The 26,614-nt window shown below is 46.6% G+C and overlaps 1 protein-coding gene across 8 annotated transcripts in view; it reads right to left on the bottom strand.

Annotated features, from left to right (window-relative positions):
- HHAT (hedgehog acyltransferase) overlaps nucleotides 1-26,614 on the bottom strand; it is a 305,572-nt gene that overhangs the window by 23,300 nt on the left and 255,658 nt on the right. For all 8 annotated transcript variants that reach the window (XM_008268452.4, XM_008268451.4, XM_051821308.2 and 5 more), the window contains one exon: nucleotides 25,535-25,679. In XM_008268452.4, the coding sequence (XP_008266674.2) occupies nucleotides 25,535-25,679 (145 nt within the window). The remainder of the gene's footprint in view (nucleotides 1-25,534; nucleotides 25,680-26,614) is intronic.

The raw sequence follows: 26,614 nt of genomic DNA, 5'->3' as shown, positions 1-26,614 counted from the left end.
TGTTTTCATCAAAGCAAGGAAGAGGCTGTTCAGTGACTTCTCGTCCTAGGGGCTCCTGTCCCGACTTCTGCCCCAGGGCTCACGGTGTGCGCCCAGCCTCTTAAGTAGAGCACACGGCTGAGGGGCACCCACGTGTTCCCCTAGAAACCGGGAAAGATGAACCTCTCCTGCCAGGGCCAGAGGCTCAGGTTGGGGAAGCTGTGAGTAGTTCTGTTTTTTTTTTTTTTTTTTTTCCTGATTTAGCATACTAAGATCAATAGCTACTCTTACTCCCAGTTTTCACAAATACAAGTGGACTTTCAAGTCCAGTGAATGAGTCTCTTGTCACATTTATAATGAAATAGAAAGCTGTGGCTCTGCTATACAGGCACACACAGCAGCAACCTCCATCCCCTGCTACTCACAGCTAAAATTTGCACAAAATATGCAAACAGCCTGCACGCTCAGAAAGGTAATTTGAACTCTGGACTTTGGAGGAGTCAAAATTTGGTGAAGGAGTGAGCTTCTGGGCCAGCAGTTGAGACATCTGCGGCTCACACTGGAGTGCCTGGGTCCTGTGCCCGGTGCCAGCTCTAACTCCGGCCTCCTGCTGATGTAGACCCTGGGAGGCAGCAGTGATGGCTCACGTAAGTGGGTTCCTGCCACCCACGTGGGAAATCCTAGATTAAGGTCCTGGCTTCCAGCTTTGGCTCCGGCCTGGCCCAAGTCATTGCTGTTATTCAGGAAGTGGATAGGAGTATGCATTCCCTGTGTCTCTGCCTTTCAAATTAAACATCCTGGTGAAGCACAGGCACGAGTGTCCCACTTTATCTTTCCTCTTTGCCCACAGAGCAGGTCGCAATTGTGGAACTGCAGGGTGGAGTGGCAGTATAGGGGTTAAGACTGCTAAGAATCTCGCCTTTCTGTCCAGAACAACCCAAAAAAGGGAGGAGAGGCTATAGGATGGAGGAGAGTGGAGAGAATTCCAGAGGGGAGCAAGCCAGGGAAGCAGCTCTGAGTGGACGAACCCCAGTCTCAGACCCCAGCCATCTCAGGAAGGCTCAGGCAACTGAACTCATACCTCAGTCATGTGGAGTGGCCCAAAGCAGGTCCAAAGCAACACAAGAGGGAGTTTGAGGCCGGCGCCGTGGCTCACTAGGCTAATCCTCTGCTTTGCGGCGCTGGCACACTGGGTTCTAGTCCCGGTTGCCCCTCTTCCAGGCCAGCTCTTTGCTGTGGCCAGGGAGTGCAGTGGAGGATGGCCTAAGTACTTGGGCTCTGCACCCCATGGGAGACCAGGATGAGTACCTGGCTCCTGCCATCGGATCAGCACGGTGCTCTGGCTGCAGCGTGCCAGCCGTGGCGCACATTGGAGGGTGAACCAACGGCAAAGGAAGACCTTTCTCTCTGTCTCTCTCTCTCACTGTTCACTCTGCCTGTCAAAAAAAAAAAAAAAAAAAAAAAAAAAAAAAAAAAAAAAAGAGGGAGTTTGAAGACTGAACTAGGAATAAAAGCATACAGCTTGGATACTGAGCCTCACCGGGTTTATTGTTCCCTATTTTGATGTTGGCAGTGATGGCCTAGATGTACACACTTGTCAAGATCCATCGAACACAAAACCGCACTTTAGATAAAGTTGATTTCGAGCCAAAGAACAGTGACACATAGCAGTGTCTTCACAGTGATGAATGCAGAATCGGGGAAGAAGGTAGCCAGGTACGAGGGGAGACACATCCACCTGCTAAGCTGGGTGGCCTCAGCCAACAGACCTTTTGGACTGTTTTCGCATCTGTCAAGCAGGGATTATAACCACTCCTCTGATGGATTCTGGGAGGTCTACATGGTTAACATAAGCACCGGCACAGGGAGGTCCAATCAGCAGATGTTAGAGGAGCTCACCTCCAGATGACCACTCTGCACGCAAGGCCATGGCAATAAGTGAATGTTCCTGGGAGAGACGTTCCCTGTGGCAAGGCTGCAGGCAGAGCCCCCTGCCTCAGAACAACTTTGCCAACCTAGCTCGTCAATTGCCCTGAGAGGACAAGCAACGGAAAAGGTCACTGACTAACTCTGCCAAGGATCCCTTTTCACAGGAACACCTCACTCTCCCAAGACATAGTTCCCTGGATTACACTCTGAGAATGTACTGGAAAACACTGACCTCTCGAAATAAACCCGGGACTGGGAGTCGGGAGAGCAAGCCTCTAGTTCAGGTTGTGCACAAGTACCTTTACCTCTCTGGACCTCAGAGTCCCTGTTCTACAAACTGGGGGTGTGAGGACAGAAGCTCTCCTCTAAGATGCTTTTGGATCTAAATGTCCACAGTTGTATGGCTTCTGCGAAGTCTACAGGAGTAAGTGTCGTGCACTGGGAGGGAAGTGGACCTGAGGATCTCTAAATTTCCAAGTAATTCTTCCAAAAGTGTCCATTTTTGCAACTCTAAAATCTCAAAAAACAGAACAAAAAATTAATTTCCCCATGGAATGAAAATTTCCAGAAGTGTCACATCTCAATTCTTGGCATAGAAACGCATCATTTTCCACCAGCTTAAACACCACTGGTTCATCTGTGTACTGCTTCCAGATGCTTCTGCAATAGCTGTGTTGTATTTAAATTCTGTCCATTAAATTGATTAAGATGTTCCCTCTTCTCTTCCAACAAAGCCGTCTATTGGCAAAAAATAATGGCATAATAAAGGACAATATGATAGCCACTCTCTGTGGGCAGGTGGTTCACACAAAACCGGTTAAGTGATTCATTTTCCAATGCTAAGTCACGATCTTTCTCTATCTTTGCATCTCCAATTTCAACTGGTATGGCTGTAATGATGCCTTACATAAGATGAAGGAGTAATGGATTCACCTCCCTTATGAGTGTTGTATACTAGAACATTCTGGAATATATCACCTATTTCCCCACACATATACATTCTGATTTCTCTTGTGATTTATCAACAACTAGTATTGACAACTAATCACTTCCTAAATAAATCATGAGATGTGCCAATATTGTAGAAATATCAATTCATATCACATTTGCACACATATTCAACAAATTATAATCTAACCAAGCTATTATTTTTAATGGAAATTGGCAGGATGTTTGTCAAGTCAAAGATCCAAGAATAACCAAGACAATCTTGGTAAATGAAGCTGGAGAAATTACATTAGCAGTCACAAGAATTATAGAACTTCACTAAGATACTGTGGCATTTGCCCCATAAGAGACAAATAGACCACTGGACATTTGATTTATGACCAAGACTGCAACGCACATCTGAGCAGAAATTATGGTCTTTTCAATGAAGGTTGCTGAGTCAATTGGATATCCAATTAGACTACCCCAAAGTCTTGATCCCTGTCTTGAATCATACACAAAAATGAATCTCAAATTTGTTATATATCTAAATTGGATACACAATTTTTTCTTAACCAGGGCACAGGAAGTGCTAATCATGAAGGCAATGATACAGGACTTGATGAAAAGTAAATCTTCAGTTTATCAAAGTGGAGCATGAAAAGAATAAAAAATGGAAACCACAGAGCGGGGGAACACATTTATACTCCATAGAACCACAAAAGACTTACACAGACTATGGTAAAGAATAGCTATACATCAGAAGAAAAAGGCATTTTTTAATGGTCAAAAGGCTTCTAAAGATGTTTCACAAAAGAGTACAAAAAATGCCGAATAAACAAAGATACTTAAACTTTAGTCATCAAGAAAATGCAAATGAGATGCAAACACACCTACCAGAATAGCTAAAATTAAGAAGACAATTTCAAGTGTTGGGAAGTGTTCAGTCACTGGAATGCTTGTGTGCTCTTGTGAGAGAATGAATTCATGCAACCACTTTGGGAAACGGGCAACTTTCACTGGAGCTGAACCTACACATACCCAGAGACCCAGCAAGTCTACTCCTGGGTATATACCCAATAGAAATGTGGACAAACATGCTCAAAACGCTGGATACAAGATTCTGAACAGTCCCAGTTGAAAAACAACCTGTACACTCATCAGTAGTTGTGGGGTAGGGTAGGGTAGGTGTCTGGTGCAGCAGTGAAAATGCTACTTGCAATGCCCACATTCCAAACTGGAACGCCTGGTCCAAATGGCAGCTCCACTCCCAATTTCAACTTCCTGCTAATGTGCACCTCAGGAGGCAGCAGGTGGTGGTCCACGTACTTGAGTCCCTGCCACCCATATGGGAGACCTGGACTGAGTTCTAGGTTCCTCACTTTGGCTGGGCCAGCCCTGGCTGTTGTGGGAATTTGGGAAGTAAACCAGCTGATGGAAGACCCTTCTCTATCTCTCTGCCTTTAAAATAAATAAATCAATATTTAAAAATCTAAAAATATTTGTGTCATATGTTCAATGAGACGCTATATAGCCATGAAAAACAAATGAACTATTTCTATATATAATGATATTAACTCACAAACACGTTGAAAGACATCATACAAAAAAAAAAAAAAAAAAAGCAAATACAGTTGGTACCACTGCAATGTGATTATAGCAGAATGTGCTTCTAAAATCACTATGATATACAAATGCATGCAACTAAAATCACAGGGTATATGAGGTGCAGGGTTAGGGACACAACCCTCAAAGGCTGTGCTAATGACACATTAAAAAAAAGATACCTAATAAAAATGGCAGGACAAGTTTACATATATGAAATAGCTAAGAAAGCACAAAAACTAAAATACATAGCAATTTATGTTGAAAAAGAGCTGACGTTTCAGGGGCTGGCGCTGTGGCACAGCAGTTAACGCCCTGGCCTGAAGTGCTGGCATCCCGTATGGGCACCGGTTCAAGACTCTGCTGCTCCACTTCCAATCCAGCTCTCTGCTATGGCCTGGGAAAGCAGTAGAAGATGGCCCAAGTTCTTGGGCCCCTGCACCAGCATGGGAGACCCAGAGGAGGTTCTTGGCTCCTGGCCTCAGATCAGCGCAGCTCTGGCCATTGTGACCAATTGGGGAGTGAACCACTGGATGGAAGACCTCTCTCTCTGTCCCTCTGCCTCTCCTCTCTGTAACCCTTTCAAATAAAAAATAAATCTTAAAAAAAAAAAAAAAGAGCTGACGTTTCCTTGTGGAAGGGTTTCAGCTTGGGAGCTATGGTAAAGTGGGTGGAAGTGGGGTTACATGCTGTTGGATGGAGTGTGGAACACCAGCTGTGGGTGGGTGTGGCTCCTAGCACACTCAATGGACTCCAGGGACCAGTAGAGGTTTGAGAGGTGCGTTTGTGTTTGTGTGTGTGTGTGTGTGCATGTGTGTGTTTATTCCTATGGGGCTCAGTTCAGCTGGCTACAGCTTTCTGCATTCATTTAAGAGTTTCTTGAGGACAAAATTGCAAATCAGCAAACACTAAATTACATTATGCTCAAATTGTTCCCTAATGGATCAATCATGATGGAAATTTGCATTTTCAAAATAAGCATTATAGCAGAATTGATAGTACCTTGCTACTCTAGTCAAATAAAGTTTAAACACAGGCAAAATGTATCAATGTTGTTAGATAAGATGTTGGTTACCCCAGAAGAGGTAAGAACTGAGAGATCACAAGGAGACACTTCCAAGTGAGTGCTAGGGCTAAACAGATAGGTTCAGTTTGTAAAACTTCATCAATCAGGCCACACTCTTAAAACCAAGCAGTTTCTATGTATGTTACTTTTAAGTTCAAAAACGTAATTCTACTTTTAAAATTGAAAAATAAAGTGTCTCTTTTAGGAAGGCTTCCTTGGCTTTTAAGACACATGAGATTTTCTTGCCTCTCTGCCCTACACACACACTGAGACATTCAGTTCTCCCCCAAAAGCACGCTGATCACCAATACTCATGTCACACACGTTTATATAGCTCTTTCATGTAGCATTCAGTATCTTATCAACCGATCCTAAAAGTCCAGCGTTTTCTTAGTGGTGTGATGTAGTAACTATATCAGGAAAGAAGAAATTAGATGACATGGGTTCAAGTTCCAGCTCTCCCATTTACGCTCCGTGTGGGTTTGACAGGTCACTTAACTTATGTTCTAGTTTGATCTGTTTCGCAGGACTATAATGCAACTGAAAGTGCCTGTGACCTGTCAAGAGAGACATATACATGGAAAATGCTACTGCAATATTCTCACATTTAAGCCCCCATATTCTCTTGTCTGTCTGAATCAGCGATGTCTTGGATATCGTGATCCCCAAAAACAAGAAGCATGGCTAGTATTCACCTAAATGCTTATTGGTGCTATTTTAAATACAGCACCACATGTAATTAAGGCTTCCACAGACACATTTTAATAGTGAGGAATTTGATGCTCTGATAGATCTGTTTTCATCAGGAGACCGCACAACATCTCGAGGTAGGTGCAGATCTACAGACACTGCAAAACCTCCCACATACTCAACTTGAGTCAGAACCCCGCCATCTGTGCTCAGAGAAGAGTTGAAGCACAGCTCACTTTCTCCCTATCACACCCGATAGCCACCGTCAATTCTCTCCCTAAGGCCCCTTCTCCAAAAATTCTACTTATTTTTTGTTTCAAATTAAAGAATGGCAGAAACCTGGTAGGCCTCTAAACCCTGGTGCTGATTATTTAGATAAATTCATCTGGATTACCTGTATATAGGACAGTGGCCTAGAGTCGTTGAATTGCATCTTTATACTAAACTCAGTAGGACAGAGGTTCCTGCTCAGAACAATGCTTGCTCCTTCTTAGCCATGGATCATCTTTACAGCATGAAGAGATGGGCACTAAGGCAGAGCACTGGAAGGGAGATTCAGAGTTTCCCAGAGTGTTCACTAAAACTGGCATTAACAGATCAACCATGGTAGAGTATCTCAGAGAGAGATAACAAGCATTGCAATCAGAGCCACCAGTGCCATTTAAAACATTGTTTTATTTACTTATTTGAAAGGCAAGGAGAGAGATCTACCCACTGGTTTACTCTCCAAATGCCTGCAACAGGTAGATCTTGGCCAGAGTGAAGTCAGCAGCTCTACCTTGGTCTCCCACATGGGTGGCAGGGATCAAAGAACTTAAACCATCACATGCTGCCTCCCAGGTGCAACAGCAGGAAGCTTGATCAGAAGCTGAGGTAGAACTAGATTCCAGGCCCCCTGTGTGAGATGTGGGCATCTCACCCACAACACCGTAATACCTGCTCAACTACTGGTGCTCTTATTTTATTTATTTATTTATTTATTTATTTATTTTTATTTTTTACAGGCAGAGTGGACAGTGAGAGAGAGAGACAGAGAGAAAGGTCTTCCTTTGCCGTTGGTTCACCCTCCAATGGCCGCTGCGGCCGGCACACCGCGCTGATCCGATGGCAGGAGCCAGGTACTTCTCCTGGTCTCCCATGGGGTGCAGGGCCCAAGCACGTGGGCCATCCTCCACTGCACTCCCGGGCCACAGCAGAGAGCTGGCCTGGAAGAGGGGCAACCGGGACAGAATCTGGCGCCCCGACCGGGACTAGAACCCAGTGTGCCGGTGCCGCAAGGTGGAGGATTAGCCTATTGAGCCGCGGCACCGGCCTGGTGCTCTTTAAAATACAGAGTCCTGGGTGCCACTCGAGACTATCAGAATCCCTTTCCGCTAGGGGCTCAGGAGTTTGCATTTTAAATAAGTCTTCCAGGTGACTCTGATGGAAAACATAGTTAGGAAACAACTGTATTGGAGGTTGAGCAAAAGCATAGCTGGTACGCTGATTAAAGATGACACCAAGGGAATCATTCTTATTAAGAAAGCTGTTTTAGGCCAGCAAAACCCTGGAGTCACTTAACATTGTGTTCCTAACGGGAAGTGCAGCTACCGGACGTCGACTCTGCATTAAGCCACAGACAGGAGGCAGAAGCAAGTGCCATGCATATTTAACACTGAGTTGTCCCAGCAAATAAGCAGAATCAGAACACTTCCTGCATGCCATTCTGTGGACTCATCAGGGCTTATGACCCAGGTGTTCCTGCCATTTCAGCAAGCCCCCACTTCTCTGCATCCATCTGCTGACTGGATACATTGATCAAGAACTTCCTTGGGACAGCTTGGGAAAGTCACCTTATGCTAAGCTGCAAAATATAAGGACACCAGAAATGCCAAGCTAGCATTATGGAAAGCAGGGACTGGCGTGATTTCTACGAGACGAGCAGTGAACTACTTCTTTGGATTGATAAAGTGGTGGAGGAAGGAGAAAATGGAATGGGATAAGAGAGGAGGATGGAAGGAAGGGCAAATGGATAACTGAATGGACTGATGGAAGTAAAAGCAGTTAGGCAGATGGGTGGATGATGAACAGGTGGATGGAAGAACAGGTAGAAGAACAGTTATCTTTTAGTTCTAAACTATTTGTAGCAGTTTATTGGGATATAACTCACATACCACCTAATTCACCCATTTAAAGCATACAATTCAATGGCTTTGCATAAATTCACAGGACTGTGGAACCACCACCACCACCAATTTTATGGTATTTCATCCCTTCCAATAAGATACCAATGTCCATTAATCACTACCCTACAAACCTCTAGCCCTCTCAGTTCTCAGCAATTCCTAATCTATTCCTTGTGTCCATGGTATATTCCAGAAATTATCATAGAAATAAAATCATATAATTGACTGATTTCTTTCATGTGTAGGATGCTTCAAGCCTCACCCACTCTGCAGCACTCATCAGTATTCTATTTATTTTTAATTATTGAATGGTGTCCATGGCATGGATATTTCAGATATTATTCAGCCGTTTATCAGTTGGTGGACATATGAGTTGATTCTACTTTCTGACTATTTTGCATAATGACACCATGAACATTCACATACCAGCTTTTTCTTTTTTCTTGAGTATATATCTGAAGGTGACACTGTTAGCTCAGAGGGTGGCTCTGTTTAACTATTTAAGGATTACCAGAGAGTACTCCAAAGTGTCTCTCTTGTTCCATTCTCACCAGCAGTGTATTAGGGTTCCAATTTCTTCACATCCTTGCCAACTTTTATTACCTTATACTTTTTTTTCAATGATAGCCTTCTTAGTGGTTGTGAAATGCTATCTCATTTGATTTGCATTTTCCTGGTGGCTAATTATGTTGAATTTCTTTCCATGACTTTGTTGGTCATTTGTATATCTTCTTTGGATGAATATTTATGTAGATCTCTTTGCCCATTTTTAAATTGGTCTATTTTTCTCTTCATTGTTGAGTTATATATTCTAGATACAAGTTCCTTAATAGATACATGATTTATAAAACTTTTCTCATAGTGGTTTTATTTTTACTTTCTTGATGGTCTCCTTTGAAACAAGTTTTTGTTTGTTTGGTGTGTTTATTTTCATCTACTTGGAAGGCAGAATACCAGAGAGACAGAAACAGAGAGAAAGATTTTTTTCTCTACCTGCTATTTCACTCCCCAAATGCCTGCAATAGCCAGTTTGGACCAGGCTGAAGCCAGGAGCCTAGAACGCTAACCAGGTCCCCACGTAGGGGGCAGAGACCCAAGCAGTTGATTCATCAACTGTGCCTCCCAGGATCCATTAGCAGAAGGCTGGAAGAAGAATAGACAGGACTCAAACTGGCACTCTGATATGGTATGCAGACAGGCATCCCACGTGGCCACTCAACCTGCTGGGCCACAAGGCCCAACCCCACTAAAGTTTTTAATTTTGATGATGTCCAACTGATCTATATTTTGATATTTATGCCCTTGGTGTCATATCTAAAAAACCATTGCCTACTTCAAAATCATGATGATTAATGTTTATATTTTCTTAAGAGAGTTATATTTAGCTCTTAAATCTAGGTCTTTAATCCATTTTGAATTAACCTTTGCATATGATATGAGGTGTGGGTCCCACTTTATTATTTTTTTTGATAAAGGAGCTGTGTGGCATCCTCATAATGTTAGTATGATAATACTGCTAGTAATAAACTACCAATAGTAAGGGTTTCCATGTGCCATAGACTGTGAAAACCACCCAGGAGATGGGTATTCTTCTCAGTTTACAAGAGAATCTCTGTGTTGGAGAGGTTGTGTAACTTGTAAAGGGCTCCACACTAGTAAACAGCTCCATTGTGTCTGACTCTTGAGGCCTTTATTGTCATCCAACACTGTCAACATGACACAGCCCTCAGAAATTAGGGAAGATTTCAAATTTACTCAACTTCTAGTAGCTGCCAAACAGGAATTCACTAATAAAGAACTCACCTAACACATTCTATATATATTTGAAGCACATTGTCACTTCTTGGATTCAACTGAAGTATTTGAGTCTAAGGAAAAATCAGGATTTCTACAGAATCTAAGAAAGATGTCTGCTTCTGGCAGTGTAAGGTAAGTTATTTGGATCAATTCTCCAACTGAAAGGAAAAGAAAACCCACAATTGCCAGCTAAATGTAAGAAAAGACTGGAGATGTAAACAGTGTCTGGCAAGACAGTAAGGAACTACCAGGTCAAAACTTGAGACAAATTGAAATGAAAGGAGACAAGCGAAGTTCTTAAAGCTGCCTTGATGGTGAAGACATCTATCCATCCAAACCATACTGCAACATTGGGGAAAGGAACAGAAACAAAATCCTAGAGCCTATTAAAAACAAATCTGATGACATACACAAGCACCTTAAGCTGATATCCAGAAATCAATCAGGTTAAAGATGAACCAGAAGTAAACCTAGTTCCCCTCGTCCAGAGGAGAAAGGCAGGGGAGTGAAAGCCTCCTTAAGGGATGCAACCACGGGCCAGTTCTTGTCTGGCAGATACAAGCAAAGAATTTGTCTGGAGGAAGGTACCTTCACACTAGGCCCAAAACATATCTCATGTGCAATTATGCAAGATGATGAGCAGCACACAGTCAAAAATAACCAAGTATATAGGGAAAGAGACATGGTTAGGATTCAGCAGGAATAGAATAAAGAAGATATAGACACACACAGATTAAAAATACAGAAACTACCACACATAGATTACAAAGCAATTATGCTTAACACTGTGTTTAAAAAAAAAGACAAATATGAAAATCTTTATAGAGAACAAGAAATTCTAAAAATGTGTCCCTTTCAGAGCAAACCAGGCCTTGGAAAAAGTATTAATTCAGTTTATTGTGCAAGCTATCTCTACAAAGGATCCTTCTTTATTGTGGCATTTTTCTTGGCACTTGTACACCCCGTTAAATTCGAAGGGCAATGGTAAGGAAGCAGTGTAGAAATTTGTAGTGGTCATTCTCTTTTGCAAACTTCCAAAATTAATCTCTGGTGAACTACTTCCCATCCTCAAAAAAAAAAAAAAAAAAAAAAAAAAAAAAAAAAAAGACAAGCCATAAGTATGCAACACGGGTATCCACCTCAGGTAGCAAAATCATGAAACTGCACCGATTACGAAGATGTAGGTGATTCCCTAAAGTTCACAACAGAAAAAGTCTGAAGATTTCTTCTAGCGTTCCCATCATTGACATCAGGTAGCCATAGCTGAGGCCCTTGTCATAGCCACACACACACACACACACACACACACACACAGCCTCCTCACTGTCCCACTGCTCCTAGTCCTCTTCTCTTCCCAATCAGCCCCCACATTGTTTCTGGACAAGCATTCAATCGTCAGAACCAGGTCAGCTCTCCTGCAAATATCCCTGCCTGCTAAGGATGAAGTCCACACCATTTACTGTGGCGAACAGAGCCTTTCCCTGGTCTCCAGGTTACACTTCTGGTGTGCACAGGTGCCTCCAGCCTATTCACTAGTGGCACACCTTCCTCTCCTGCCATGACAGCACGGTGCTCACGGTCTCCCAACGCACTACTTTATGGTCCCACGCCTCTGTGCACACTAGGTCTGGTCCCTATCCTTGAATCTCAGGGGAAGTCAGGGGACAAAAAACATGAAGGCAAGTGGTGGCTGGTTATTTAGATTTGTTTTAAAACAAACTTATGGATGTATCCCTAAATCATTTGCCTTTTTGTTCCCACAGTACCTGTCAAAGCATTCTCTCCCCAAGCACTGTGTCACATCTGGCCTGGCTTTTATACCACATCTGATTATCACAGTACCCAATGCACCCAGTACAATGGCAGCAGAACTATAGGCAATCTCTCTCCTCCTAGCAATTTTCTCTGTAAAAAACCTTAGCCAGACCTCTTTCCTGGCTCAGTCTCGGATGCTTCCTACACTTCTTATTTCCCAGCTGTGTACTTTTGCTTCTTATAGTAAAATCCTTGCAGATAATAGCAATTTTGTACAGCAGTGTAAAAGTTACAGCCCAACCCTCCATTAATCTTGCTGGGGCAGCCATGAGATGAGAAAAGTAATCAAGAATCAGGCTTCCAATACGAGAAAACTAAGTTATGGGTAACAGCGGACACAAACCAAATTTTAAAACTGGATCAAGAACGGTTTTGTGAAGTTCTCCGTTTCTTCTAGGCTCAGCAACAAATGCCTTTCCGAGAAAAGCACAGCTCCACACACGGGGCTGTGCGACCAGAAGACGTTCAAGCACAGTCTGGCTCGATGTCCTTTATGTTGCCAACATCGTTCAAGTTTTCTGCGATGGACAAATGGCAGGATGCAAATGGTCCCCTCCTGTACCTGACTCAAAAATGCATTAAAAGAGAGCTTCTCATCGAAGACTCAACTTATAACCAAATCAGAATGGCCCACCCACTCCATATGCAAAAAATAAATAAATAAAAAATAAAGAAGAAGAAGAAAAAGGAAATCGGGTATCAAGCAGACATCCACATTCTTGGGCATAAACTGAGTGGGCCGTGACTTCCTGTAAACAGGCCAGAGACATCTCCCCGATGCTCTCTGGGCAGAGTTCTATTCCTATTCTAGCTCTCCACTGTCTGTTTTCTTCTCCTGTTAAAAGCCATAGGTTACAGGTAACCCTCTTGAGTGCATGCCCCTAACTCCTAGGTGACTTCTAACAGCAAAGGGACACAAGTGCTTTTTAAAACAAAATATTGAATTTCCCCTTTTTCACTTGACTGATAGGTGAGTCTTGCCATTCCCTACCCCCGCCAAGGTCACATAAAAATGCAACCCCTCCCCACTCCTGCCCGCCAAAAAACTCCTGAGTCGAGTTGCCTGGAGACTGAACTAGAGCTAAAATTAGCAGCTGCCTCCTTCTCTGGGCAAGAGTGGGCAGCAGCCGGAGCGTTGCAGCCACCACAGGAGAACAAAGGCGGGCAGAGGCAAGTGGGCATGGCACGCAGCTCAGGCTGGCCCCAGGGACACGGGCTCTGGGACCTGGGGTCAGCAGGACACTGGGAAGTTCCCACATGGAGCTGGCTCAGCCCTATCTGCCCTCCCAGGAAGCCTCAGCCTGCCAGCCCAAGGTGGGAGAGAAGCAGGGGTAAGGGCAGTGATACAGGCTGTCTGTCTGCTGCTTCCTGTAGAATCAGTCACAGGTGACGAAAGGATCCAAAGCTAGCGACGGGCATACAGGCAGGTGGTGGCTGCAAGTCTGACTTTAACAGCAGCTTATTGGCGCAGGCCTAGAGGGTCCCTGGGGGTCCATATTTCTACTCTCCCACCTTTCCCAATTGCATCACCGCTCTATGAAGGGACGGGCATCACCCAGGTAACAGGGGCGCCCCCTGTGTTTTCCTGGTTCCGCAGCTCCTTGGGACCCTCACTGGGCCTCCCCTAGCTCTAGGGTGGCCATAGGACATTGGTATGACTGGGGATGTGATTACTCCTGCCATTAGTTCATGCTGTTGGGACCTGGGTCCCCTGGCCCTGTCCAGATGGCACAGCTGAGTCTACCCACTACAGTGTGGACTGTAACAATGCAAGAGGCAGTCTCTGATCCTTCAGCTGCTGGACTCACGCTCTGATTGTGTTTCTTAAAGTGGAGAAGCAACCAGTACCTTGTCCTACCTCCACCTCCACCTTCCCACTCCACGCAATGGAAAATCCCCTGTGTGGGCTTCCTAGGACTTGCACACAGAAGACCCAAATTGCAGCTGGCACTGTGCGGTAGCAGCTAAGACTACCATCTGCAGTGCCGGCATCCCATATGGGTGCCAGTTCCAGTCCCAGCTGCTCCACTTCCAATCCATCTCCCTGCTAACGTGCCTGGGAAACAACAGCAGATGGCCATGTCCTTGGACCCCTACACCCACCTGAAGATCCTGGCTTTGGCCTGACCCAGCCCTGGGTGTTGCCACCACTTAAGGAGTGAAACAGCAGACCTCTCTCTGTCTCTGCCCCACCTTCTTTCTAACTCTCACTTTCAAATAAATACATAAATCTTTAAAAAAAAAATTAAAAAGGCCCTGAAGAGAATGGCTCAAAACAGCAGAGCTGCTCGGAGTTTTGGAGCCAGAGTGAGAGACTGAGGTGTGGGCAGGTCCAGGCTCCCTCGCAGGGCAGCCCCTTCTGTCCTATGCCAGCCTCTGGGTGGCCCCAGGACTTCCTGGACTTTCAGACGCATCGCTCCAGACCCTGCCTCCACTGTCACACGGCTCTTCCCTGCCGTGACTGCTCGTCATCTCTGGGAGTGTCTGCTGTTAAAGTTTCCATATCAAAATTTCCCCTTTGTATAAGGATACCAGTCACATTGGATTAGGGCCCACCCTAAGGCCCTCATTTTAACTTTTCACCTCTGAGTAAAACCCTGCTTCCAAATGAGGCCACATTTTGAGGTGCTGGGGTGAGGACTTCAACACAATCCACCCCATCGTGGCCCCTCTGCCATGCTTTACCCTCCTGGGGGTTTCCTTTGCAAATACTCCACAGAGCAGGCGACGGGCTCAAGGCAGCAGCTGACAGGCTGCAAGAACCCTAAGTCAGCGCAGAGAAAACCCGTCCAGATGAGGCTCCACTGCCTGGCGACGTGACCCTCGGACCCTCTGAGCAGTCCCATGTGACACTGAACAGATGCTGAGCACACAAAACTCATTCTCCGCTGACTTTAAGACACGGAGTCATGTTTCTCTAGTTTCCCTCCCATTCGCGGAACAGTCACTGAAATATTTGAGTGCCTTAATTATACCCAAGAGAGGTGACCACAATGCCCGGCCGAATTCCTGAGGCAAGGACGAGTCCCTCTGGGTCCCTCTTTCTGGTCTTTACTGCAAACAGAAGAGACACTTGCAGCTCACGTTGCTGCCTCCGGCCACCCCTGCAGCGCTGCCTGGCGTAGCACGTCACCGCCACGGGCTTTGAGCCCCACGGCAGCCATCGTGAGGTCATTTTGTTTCTCTGGGCATTCAAACAGCAGGGCAAAACAAGGTGACCTCCATAATCCTCTGTTTTTTTGAGCTACATAAGGGTGATTATATTAGAAGCAAGGCTTATGAGTGATACAACCCAATGTCTCAGTAAACCCAAGGAAAAAGTTCAACACCCTGTGCACCTGCCAGGGGAGCGAGACACCTGCCTCCCCCCCCCCCACACACACTGACTGAGCAGGCTCAGGATAAAACAACTGTAGGGACGCAGACCAGCCGGTAGTGAACTCAGCTTGCAGCCTGCAACGGGCTAGGGCGTCCTATCCCAGGAACCGCGCGTTCTGATTCTCGTCACCCTCCCGTCCCCTGCAGAGATGGAGTAAGGATCAGAACAAAGTGTGCATCACAGTCCTCTGACAGTGACACTCAGGGACGGTTGGCAGTGCCAACAGAGGGGCCTGTTCTGAGTTAAGCCTCACCGAGCAGGGAGGGAGGAGTGGTACGATACGGAGGACCTGGTGGTTGGAGTCCATAGGCTTGTTGTCATGTCATCATTCTGGACAAGTTTCCTCACCTCTCTGATCCGCACAGGGATTAGGCATACTTTGGTGATGTCTGCCCAAGCTGTCTCACAAGGCTGTGCAGACTGACTAACCAAATGGGAAATTACTTTTAAAAAAAGATTTATTTACTTGAAAGGCAGAGTTACAGGGAGAGAGGAGAGACAGAACTTCCATGTGCTGGTTCACTCCCCAGAGGGCCGCACAGCCATGGCTGGGCCTGGCCAAAGCCAGGACCTTCATCTGGGTCTCCACATGGGCAGCAGGGGTCCAGACACTTGGCCCTCGTTGCTGCTTTTCCCAGCCCATTAGCAGGGAGGTGAATTGGAAGAGGAGCAACCCAGACATGAACTGGTACCCATATGGTACGCCAGCATCACAGGTAGTAGCTCTACCCACTATGCCACAATGCCAGCCCCAGGGAAGTTACTTAGTAAACAATAAAGAGTTTTTTTTTTTTTTTAATAGGGGATGCTACTAAGGGGCATTAAATTATATACCATTAGAGTAGTCAGGAAAATCTCAATGCCAAGTCTAGACATCTATGCAAAGTGAAGCAAGAGCACAGTTGGTGGACAGCTGGGGCTCTGGCTGGCCTTGCAGCCTATGCAGAACTTCACCTGGTCAGGCTGGACCACAGGCAAGCTCCTTTAAGCTAGCTCAGCCTGAGGTCCCAAGGTCCCATATTTTATCTGTATGAATCATGCACTGCACACATGCACACACACACACACGCACACACACGCAAGAGTGTCTTTGATCATGTCACTGCCCTGGGTAGAACTGACATAGGCCTTAACTGCAAGACCATCTCTTGACCTTCCCCAACCAAAACAACAAAGAAGTCCAATTTACCATGTGGGAAGGCGAGAAAGCCTCTAGAGGGAGAAAGGAGAGATGGCCAGAACAGAAGAGGGTAGGGAGAGAGAACCAAATGGGGCCAGCTTCATGGGAGTCACCTACGCCTGGTGACTTGCTCATGGAGACAAAGGCACACTTGTGTGCAGCTCCTCTGTCTCCTGCCCGGACACAGACCACATGAAGTGAGCACATCCTGTCCTCCTACCTGTGTCAACACCCTTTGCACCGTGACTCTGAGGCTCCTTCCATCAGGAGATGGAGTCAATCCCCCCTGCCCTCGAGCTTGGGCTGCCCTGTGGCATGCTTCGGCCACGACAAGGCTGCAGAAGTGACAGCGGCACCAGTTCTGAGATGTTACAGGATTTTCTCGGCGGGTCCAACATAAGCACACAGGTCCTTCTAGTAGAGACGTAGGAGGGGCCGGGGTAAGACGAAGAGGATGTGATGACAGCAGCAGACTAGCAGGGAGAACGAGACTTGAAGACGCTCCCCTGCTGGCTGTGGAGATGGAGCCGAGGGAAGCCAGGCTCCGGAAGCCGGAAATGATAAAGAAACAGATTTTCCCCAAGAGTCCCCAGAAGGAACAGCTGCCAACACCTGACTTCAGCTCAGGGAGACTCATTTCAGACTTCTGGCCTCTCTGTTCCATGAAAGAATATTCCATGTATTCCACAGAAGAGTGAGCGCACATGGTCTTAAGCAGTTCAAGCTTGCCATCATCTGTTACAGCGGCCATAGGACACCGCGCGTGTGATAACTCAGAGCGAGTGGGCAGTCCCCAGGGCGCCTGAAAAAGAAAGAAACTCAACACAGAAGATTCTCCTGCCAGGGCCGAGACACCGCACGCCAGCAGCTCTTGCTAGATTTACCCTTCTGCTACAGGAACGTTCCTGAGTCCTTTATGGAGTATTCCTAATTTCTAACACTTTTTAAAATGTTCAATAGTGAAAGGCGAAAGATTTATGTAATCTGAAAAGAAACACTCCCTGGAATATAGTCAAAGAAAATGAAATCAGCATATGAAAAAATTACCTGACCTCCCATGTTTACAGCAGCTCCGAATAGCTAAGACATGAAATGAACCTAGACGACCGACGGCTGATGAAGGAAACGTGGCGTACACACAGGGTGGAGCACTACTCAGCCACAAAAAGGAGCGAAATCTTTACATTTGCAACAAAATGGATGCAACTGGAGAACATTATACTAAGTGAAATAAGCCACACTCAAAAGACAAAAATCATGTTGTCTCTTATTTGTAGTAGTTACTATACAGACTATAAAAATTGTGTGCATATCACATCATTTGGTACATCAAGAGTGCTTCACTGGGGCCGGCGCTGTGGCGCAGCGGGTTAAAGCCCAGGCCTGCAGCACCGGCATCCCATATGGGCACCAGTTCTAGTTCCAGCTGCTCCTCTTCTGATACAGCTCTCTGCTATGGCCTGGGATAGCAGAAGATGGCCCAGGTCCTTGGGGCCCCCGCACCCATGTGGGAGACCTGGCAGAAGCTCCTGGCTCCTGGCTCCAGATTGGTGCAGCTCCGGCCATTGCAGCCAACTGGGGAGCGAACCAGCGGATGGAAGACCTCTCTCTCTCTCTCTCAGCCTCTTCTCTCTCTCTGTGTAACTCTGACTTTCAAATAAAATAAATAAATCTTAAAAGGGCGCTTCACTGAATCATTCCATGTGAAGGACAATATACTCATTTCACACATTGCAAAAAGAGAAACGGGAATAGTGAGGATTTTTGGGGTACTAGTAGTGTTTTGTTCTTAATTTAGCCATTGATTATAAGTGTAATCAGATGACAAAAACTCATTTATTTGTACACATATGTACATTTCTTGGTATTTATAGTATATTTCAATAAAATGGATTTTTTTAAATGTTCAATAGTGATTTAAGAGACCGATAAAAATGATCTTCTGGTCACTGGTGCATGGGATAGAAATGAGAACAAGGTTACCATTTCACACTTCCTCCTGTCTTCAGCTTCCAGTCCCAGAAGCAAGGGGCGGTGGGCTGGGGGTCCCCTTTGTATGCCCAGCTGGCCTCTCACTGGCATGGCAGGTGCTCAACTGGTTCTGTACTCACTAGTACAAAGCATTAATAGTAACTGCAATAAACAACCAAATAAATTAGTAACATAGATGCTAGGATGTGTAGAAAGCACACATGTCCTGTAGTCCCAAGTACTCTGCCAACTTGTACCCTAGAGTGGGGGTGATTCAGGCTGCAGCCACATCACTGGCTATGCAGCTCCGCTAGGCATAGTTCAGTTAGAGAATAAAGGAGACTTATTTACATTTATGCTTTGGTTTGACCTTAATGTTTATTACTCTGTGTATAACAGGTTTCTAAGTCTATCAGTCTATCTATAATAGGCTTCAAATCTATCAGTCTGCAGATTCACAACTGGGGAGCAGGTGAAATATGGTTCAATCAGAGACCCATGGTAACTGGACGTGAAGAGATTTCAGATATTACATGCTCATAAATCCTAAAATACAACATGAATTCATTTGTATTTGAGTAACTGCATCGAAGCTACGCTGGTTTTACTGGATTTTCTATTTAAGGAGTCTTTAAAATGTTCCCACAGTCCACCAAACTCTTTTCAAAATGAATCATGGAAACTCCCAATTAGCAGGATAAAGTTTCACATAACCTCCGAGAAAATGAGGTTTCAACACACTGTGGTGGGAAGCCCTTTCTAGAAGTTTTAAAAATCCCGTCAGCTGTAACACGACCCAAGGGTACTGGTGACCTGCCCTGAAATACTTTTAGGAAAACTGACGTCCCAGACACCTGCGCAACCAACCACGTGGCATGGCAGAAACAAAGGCCTCCGAACATCTTGAAATTCACATTCCAGAAATGGATGAATGTGTTCCCATGGATAAACGCACATATCACTTAACTACATGTATGTATCAGCTTCATCACTAGACTAATGTGTGCAAGGCTCCTGCTTCCCAAATCCTTCTAGAACATTCCGAGGATCCTGTGGAGAAGAAGCATCAAGGATTGCAATGGAAGCTCCACTTAAAGGCAGGGACTAGCGCAGGTGGCGAACTGAAGAACTCACCAGGGATGACCTCTGAGACACTGCTGCCCGCCCTCCGTCCGTGCATCAGAAACGAACTTTTTAGTGGCAAGAATTTAAGAAGGTGTGAAGGAATGAGTTTCTGTTTAACCACAGTCCTCCAGAATTTCCAATGCAAACTCACTTCAGCTTTAAATAAGATGCCCGTCCAGAGCCACTGGAGTTGGGGGACGAAGAAACTTCTCAGACAAGTTGGTAATCAGGGAGAAAATATACTTTCTCCTCTCTCGGCTAGAAACAGCGAGCAAATCTGGGAGTGTAACCGTTCTGACCCGCGCAAGGAATCACTAGCTCTTTGCTCACTGCAATGCAGGGGGAAGAGAGCCCATTTCTCCTGGCCTTGGCACAGGGCCACTCCAGGAGCTGGGTGTCAAGGAGGGGGTTTGCCAAACTCAATCAGGTAATAGGAAGGGAAACACAGATGAGCACGGACATGTGCACGGGTGTGTGTTTGTGTTAAGTAAAATGAAGGGTCAAGCAGAAGAGTATGTGGTGAATGTCAGGCCTCTCCACCCGCTTTGAGAAGCTGCAAAACCCTGGGTGTAGAATCCAGGACCCACCTCTTGGGAAACAATTTGGTTCCATTTGAACCAAGTCCACATCTTCCCCGGGAGTTTCAGCGGACAGACTTTTGAGAAAGAACACCGTCCTGCACCCAGGTGAACATCACAAAGCCCTCACTGCTCTCAAGGCCACTGACCGCAACGTGTACCCATCTGCACTAAATATCGCCCTGCTCCCTGTCCTGGTCCAGGCCTAGCGAGACAGCAAGGCCAGGATGCTAAGACCACGCCTGGTTTATCGGGACCAGCCTGGCAGCTGTGGAGTCACAGCTCACTGACATCGTTGATGACAGAGCAGGATTCACTGCTTATTGAAGAAATAATGTATGCTGCAATGTCATGGATTTAAAGTAGACATGAGAAGACTCCTTCCCCTGAGAAGTACTTCTGAGCGCCAAAGGGCTAAGTCAGAAGCGACCTGTGCTGGTCTCTGCAGGGCAAGACACAGCAGGGCCTCTCCCACAGCCGGCACATGGACCACATCCCCAGCTGCACCCCTCTTGGACCCATGGACCCAGCTAGTTCTTCATATATGTGAAGGCCTAAACATCCACATTCCTCAAGCAGCTCAAAGCAAATTTACATCGTAAACATACAGAGGAAAGCCAAAGACGCCTGCTCTCTGGAAGTAGCCTTACTTAGCACTACTTCCCCGACCTCCACGGCAGAGGTACTACGTGTGGACAAAAATGTTTTGTTCATGGCACATCCTAGAGCCCTAGGTTTGCTGTTTGGTTTTACATCCATTGGCTGGCATCCTTCTATTAAACCTTGAAATACAAACACTGAGCTTAAACACTCTCCATTCTTCATAGATAGGCTTTCTCGCTCACTTCACAGGAATTTGCTCTGTGTTGGGGCAACAGGAACTGGCTACAAAGTCAAAGGAAGAGGCCAGAGACCCCAGGCTGGCAAAGCCTTGACCCACTTATCAGCATCTACATGCATGAGAGTGCTTCAAAAAGTTTATGTAAAAATGGAATTAAGGGTAAACTTTAAGGGAGGGGTGTGGCCCAGTGGTTAAGAGGTCGCTTGGGATGCCTGCAGCCTCCACGCGATGCCTGGGCTTAAGTGCTGGCTCTGCCTCCGATTCCAGTCTCCTGTTAGCTAATGCAGATCCTGGGAGGCAGCAGGAGATGGTTCAGTCCTACCCACATGGGTGAACTGGACTGATTTCCTGGCTGCTGGCTTTGGCCTGGTCCAGCCCCAGCTGTTGTGGCCATCTGGGGAATGAACCAGCACATGGGAAATCTCTCCCCATTCCTCTTCCCTCCCCCCCCACCCTCCTCTCCTCTCATCTTTCTCTTCTGCCTCCAAATCTAGAAATTAAATAAATAAATGAAAAATTTTAAAGGAATGTGTAGAGGCAGGCATTTGGCCCACTGTTATGGTGCCAGTTAAGATGCCCATATTCCACACAGGACTACCTGGATTCCACATCTGGCTCCTGACTCCAGCTTCCTGCTAACGCAGACCCTAGAAGGCAGCAGTGAAGGCTCAAGTGGTTGGGACCCCGGCATTTATGTGGAGACCTGGATTGAGTTCCTGGCTTCAGACCCAGCCCAGAGCCAGTATCTACAGACGTATGAGGAGTAAACCAACCAACAGAAGCTAAGGCCATCTCTCTCCCTACTCCCTCAAATAATTTTTTAAAAAATTTATGATGACTTTTGTGTAAAGTATTCTGAAATCCATTCATACAAGGAGTCTTTAAAAAGTCTGTGGAAAATACATACTATGAAAAGAATATGTATATATTTCAATTATTTTTATACTAAATAAACTTTAAGGAATATTTATTTATATATCAAATTTATTTATATATCAAATAAATAAATAATATTTATTTATTTGAAAGGGGGGGAGAGAGAGAGAAAGAGAAACACAAGAGAGCTTCCATCCACTGGTCCACTCTCAGAACAACTGGGGCTTGTCTAGGCCAAAGCTAGGAGCCCAGAACTCCATCAGGGTCTCCCACATGAATGGCAGGCAATCAAGTACGTGGGCCATCTTCCACTGCCTTCCCAGGTGCAGGAAGCTGGATCGGAAGTGGAGCATCCGGGACCTGAAGTGGTGCTCCAGGATGGAATGCCAGTGTTGCAAGCTGTGGCTTAATCCACTGTGTCATGATGACAACCCCAAAGCCTATCTTTTAATTCCATTTTTCCCATGAACTTTCTCTAGTCCCCTCATACAGGCCAACAACTCTTTCTCTGAAAGCTTTGGGGCCAGATGAGTTTCCAAATTCGAGTTCCTGAGGTTTTATTTTAGGAAGCTCGTGTGTGCACACACCCAGCAGGGTCTGAGAAAGCATCCTCGGGACTCAGTAATCATTTTTGTACCAAAACCATGCATATTCATATGCACCGCCTCTCAGATTAAACAAAGGAGTTATGAAAGGAAATCTAGAGTTCTCAGGAGATTTGGCATCGTCTGGTTCACTTTTCTCCAAGAGACATCTTGAAGATGAACCCAGTCATTCAGGGACAAGGACCCACAGCAGAGAGCAGACAAACGGCACAGCTGCCAAGACCCCAGCAGGCACCCCCCGACTCAGGAGCTCCACGGGACAGACTGCTGGGACCCGAGCAGGCTCATCTGGAGAACGCCCACACTGAATAAGCCTTCCTTCCAAGACCAAGGTCTTGGAACGCAGATGAGAAACTGAATTGTGTGCGAGAGGGATTTCTATGGCGAAAAAGCCCCAAGTTTCTTACTGAGCAGCCAGTGTTAATGACTCCAATACACCTGACTTCTCCTATACACCTGCCAAATTCCTACTTGTCGCTCCAATTCAAAGGCTGCCTCCTCCGTGCAGCCCGCCTTCTGCAGAAAGCCAGCCACCGTCTTGTGACCTGCAGCAAGTCACTCATACGTGCGCAGGCCGGGTCTGCCACCCCATGTCCGTGTGCTGTTTTCACCGCTGTTTCCTCAGGGCCTTGCAAGTAGCACACAATCTATTTGGCTAGCCAAAGCAAACCCAGAGCTCTCTCTCCTGGTGCCTCGCCAACTCCAAGGCAGCATTTCCCTGTCGCAGCGTTCTCGGTATCGCGCTAGGTTCTTTGGTGGGAGCAAAGGAAAATGGCAGACGCTGTCTTAGATCCTCTGAGCCCCACCACTCCCCGTCTTTATAAATGCACATGGTCTTCACAGGAATTATCAGCTGACATCTCTCTCAGAAAGCAAGATCAAAGAGGGACTGTCAGTGACAAGACTGACCCGTAACAGGGCCCTCTGTGGCCACTCTGGGCTTGGCTCACTCAAGCCTGCATGGTTGAGACCCATGAGCCGGCACTCTGAAAACATGCAGTTATGTTGGGGTTATTCTAGTGTGGAAAGAGCTACAGGGAATGCATGTCTGGTTCCTTAGGGGCCTGGGTGTGGAGGCGACAGCCATCACAGCTTAGCAACATCTCCCAAAACCAAAGGGACAAGACCATGTTGCTGATCAAGGAAACAGAATGGGAATCTTTTCTTGTAAAGCATAGTGAATTGGCTACAGCCATGCATGCTTCAATTAACCCCAAATCTCCTAATTCTCTGAAGAATATTGCATAACTCTTTTTTTTTTTTTTTTTGGACAGGCAGAGTGGACAGTGAGAGAGAGAGACAGAGAGAAAGGTCTTCCTTTTGCTGTTGGTTCACCCTCCATTGGCCGCCGCGGCCAGTGCGCTGCAGCCGGCGCAATGCGCTGATCCGAAGGCAGGAGCCAGGTACTTATCCTGGTCTCCCACGGGGTGCAGGGCCCAACCACTTGGGCCATCCTCCACTGCCTTCCCGGGCCACAGCAGAGAGCTGGCCTGGAAGAGGGGCAACCGGGACAGAATCCGGCACCCTGACTGGGACTAGAACCCGGTGTGCCGGCGCCGAAAGGCAGAGGATTAGCCTAGTGAGCCACGGCGCCAGCCATGACGTAACTCTTATTCCTAGCGCAAGAGGAAAAATGGTGACCACAAATAAATGAGGATCATGTACTAATGCAACATTTTCAGTTCCCACATACTCACCTGATACAGGTGTAGCTTTGCTGTGGATGTTGAGGCGATCTACTTACTGTATGTCAAACACAAGGTCAGCCACTAGTGGGCAGAAAAAATACCCAAAACCAACAGCTAGGGCCGGCTCTGGGGCGCAGCAGGTTAAGCTGCTGTTTGGGACACCTGCATCCCATATCTGAGTGCTGGCTGCTCTGCTTCCAACCCAGCTCCCTGCTAATGTGGCTGGGAAGCAACGGGGGAACACTCAAGTACTTGAGTCCCTACCTGCCACATGGGAGACCTGGATGGAGTTCCTAGCTCCTGGTGTCAGCCTGGCCCAGAGCTAGCTGTTGTGGTCAACTGGGGAATGAACTAGTGAATGGAAGCTCGCTCTCTCTCTCTCTCTCTCTATATATATATATATACACACACATACATATATATGGATATGGATATCTAAAGATATAAATATCTATATCTATAGAGATATTTACATACCTATATGTATATAGAGAGTGATATATACTGATTATATATATATATATATATATCACTGCTTTTCTTTTTTTGGAAATTTTTTAAGATTTTATTTATTTGAGAGGTAGAGTTACAGACAGTGATACAAAGAGACAGAGAGAAAGGTCTTCCTTCCATTGGTTCACTCCCCAGATGGTCGCAACAGCCAGAGCTGCGCCGATCCAAAGCCAGGAGCCAGGTGCTTCTTCCCTGTCTCCCATGCGGGTGTAGGGGCCCAAGCACTTGGGCCATCTTCTACTGCTTTCCCAGGCCACAGCAGAGAGCTGGATCACAAGAGGGGCAGCCAGGACTAGAACCAGCGCCCACATGGGATGCCGGCGCCGCATGCAGAGGATTAACCTACTGCACCACGGCGCTGGCCCCCACTCTGCCTTTTGAATAAGTAAATATTTAAAAAATAAAACCAAGAGTTGTGGCACACACACACCATGCCCAGAGCTTCAGGAGATCAGAGCAAGGTTGGGCATTACAGTATCCTGCAGGCTGCGGTTCACAGACAATAGGGAATACTAGGACACATTTAAAGTTGGAAAGTGGGTAGAAGGAATGCAGAGTTTGGGAAAGCTGGGATCGGGTATTTTGATGTTAAATAAGTATCCCACATGGCAGATCCATGGTACATCAAACATAAGGAATGCCAACAGCCATAGCTAACTATGGGAGCCTCTTCCTGGTTGGTACTTTTATAGGTCATGCATCAAGAACCTAGCACCGAAAGACTCCCCCAGATCCCACTCATGTTACCAACAGCACACGCGGAAAAGAAGCCACCAACCGCAAACAGCACTGTCAGGCCACATACCTTGTACGAAGATCCTATTCCAGTAGGTTTTCCCAACTTGGTTGCCCCCAAGAAATACCAGGTTGAACAGGATCAGCATGGATGTGGAGCAAGAGGCGAGGGCAGCGTGGAACCGGCGGCGAGCTTGCGGGGACAGGTACCGGGCCTGTAGGGAACATGGCAGAAGGCGTCTCAAGGCAGGCAGAGGCCACCCTGTCCCCAGCCGAGGCAGCTCATTACCCAACAGCCGGTCCCTGCAACATGTCCATTCTAGTCTGAGCAAAGAAGCACACACCTCAAAGCTGTGACTTCCTCCTGCCACAGTGAGCTCCCCCCGGCCCCCACAACACAAGCACTCAAGCTGGTTAAGGCCAAGCAGCCCTCCTGCCCCAGGGGTGATGCCTCCAAGTGTTCTCTGCTTGTACAACTATAGGGACAAGAACTTGGGACTGCTCTCTGTGTTAACAAAATCTATAGCTCCACGTGTTGAGGTCAAGATCAGAGCGATCTTCTGAGCCAGTTAACTTGACCCTGAGACGCCAACCAGGAGGAATCCTCCAGCGAGGGTGCAGCAGAGACAGAGCAACGCGCTGCTGGGAGCAGAGATCTGAGCGCCCACCCTGGACAGCACACAGAGCATCGGACGGAGCACGGCAGCACATCAGAGGGCCTGCAGTACCCAAAGCTGGAGGGACGCTTCCTGGCGAACACGATCAAGAATTCTGCTTGTCCTTCCCCGCCCCTCAATGAACTTTGTCTTCTCTTAACATTTCTTTGGGGATTTCATAAAGCCAACTGAGCCCTTAGTCCTGGGTGCTGGCTTTTCCTGGGGCCTCTCCTGAACGGTCATGGTCATAGTGTTCCTTTGGGAGTGAGTGAGGGGGGCCATCCTCCGAGACTGTGTGTTTGGAATGACAACCAGGTACGGCACAACAGCCAGACAGGCAGCACAGGGCTCCAACAACCGCCTGGGCCCAACTCAAAGGCAGAAAGGAGAGGGAGCAGCGGTGTGTGGATGCTTCTGGAACATTCTCTAGAATCGCCATACCTCTGGGCTCACAGGCCTCCTCATTTCCACCGGGCTCCAATTACACAGAGAAT

Source organism: Oryctolagus cuniculus, chromosome 13, assembly GCF_964237555.1.
Source record: "Oryctolagus cuniculus chromosome 13, mOryCun1.1, whole genome shotgun sequence".
NCBI lineage: Eukaryota > Metazoa > Chordata > Mammalia > Lagomorpha > Leporidae > Oryctolagus > Oryctolagus cuniculus.
The sequence above is the reverse complement of the archived record's forward strand: the minus strand, read 5'-3'. Positions and strand labels throughout refer to the sequence as shown.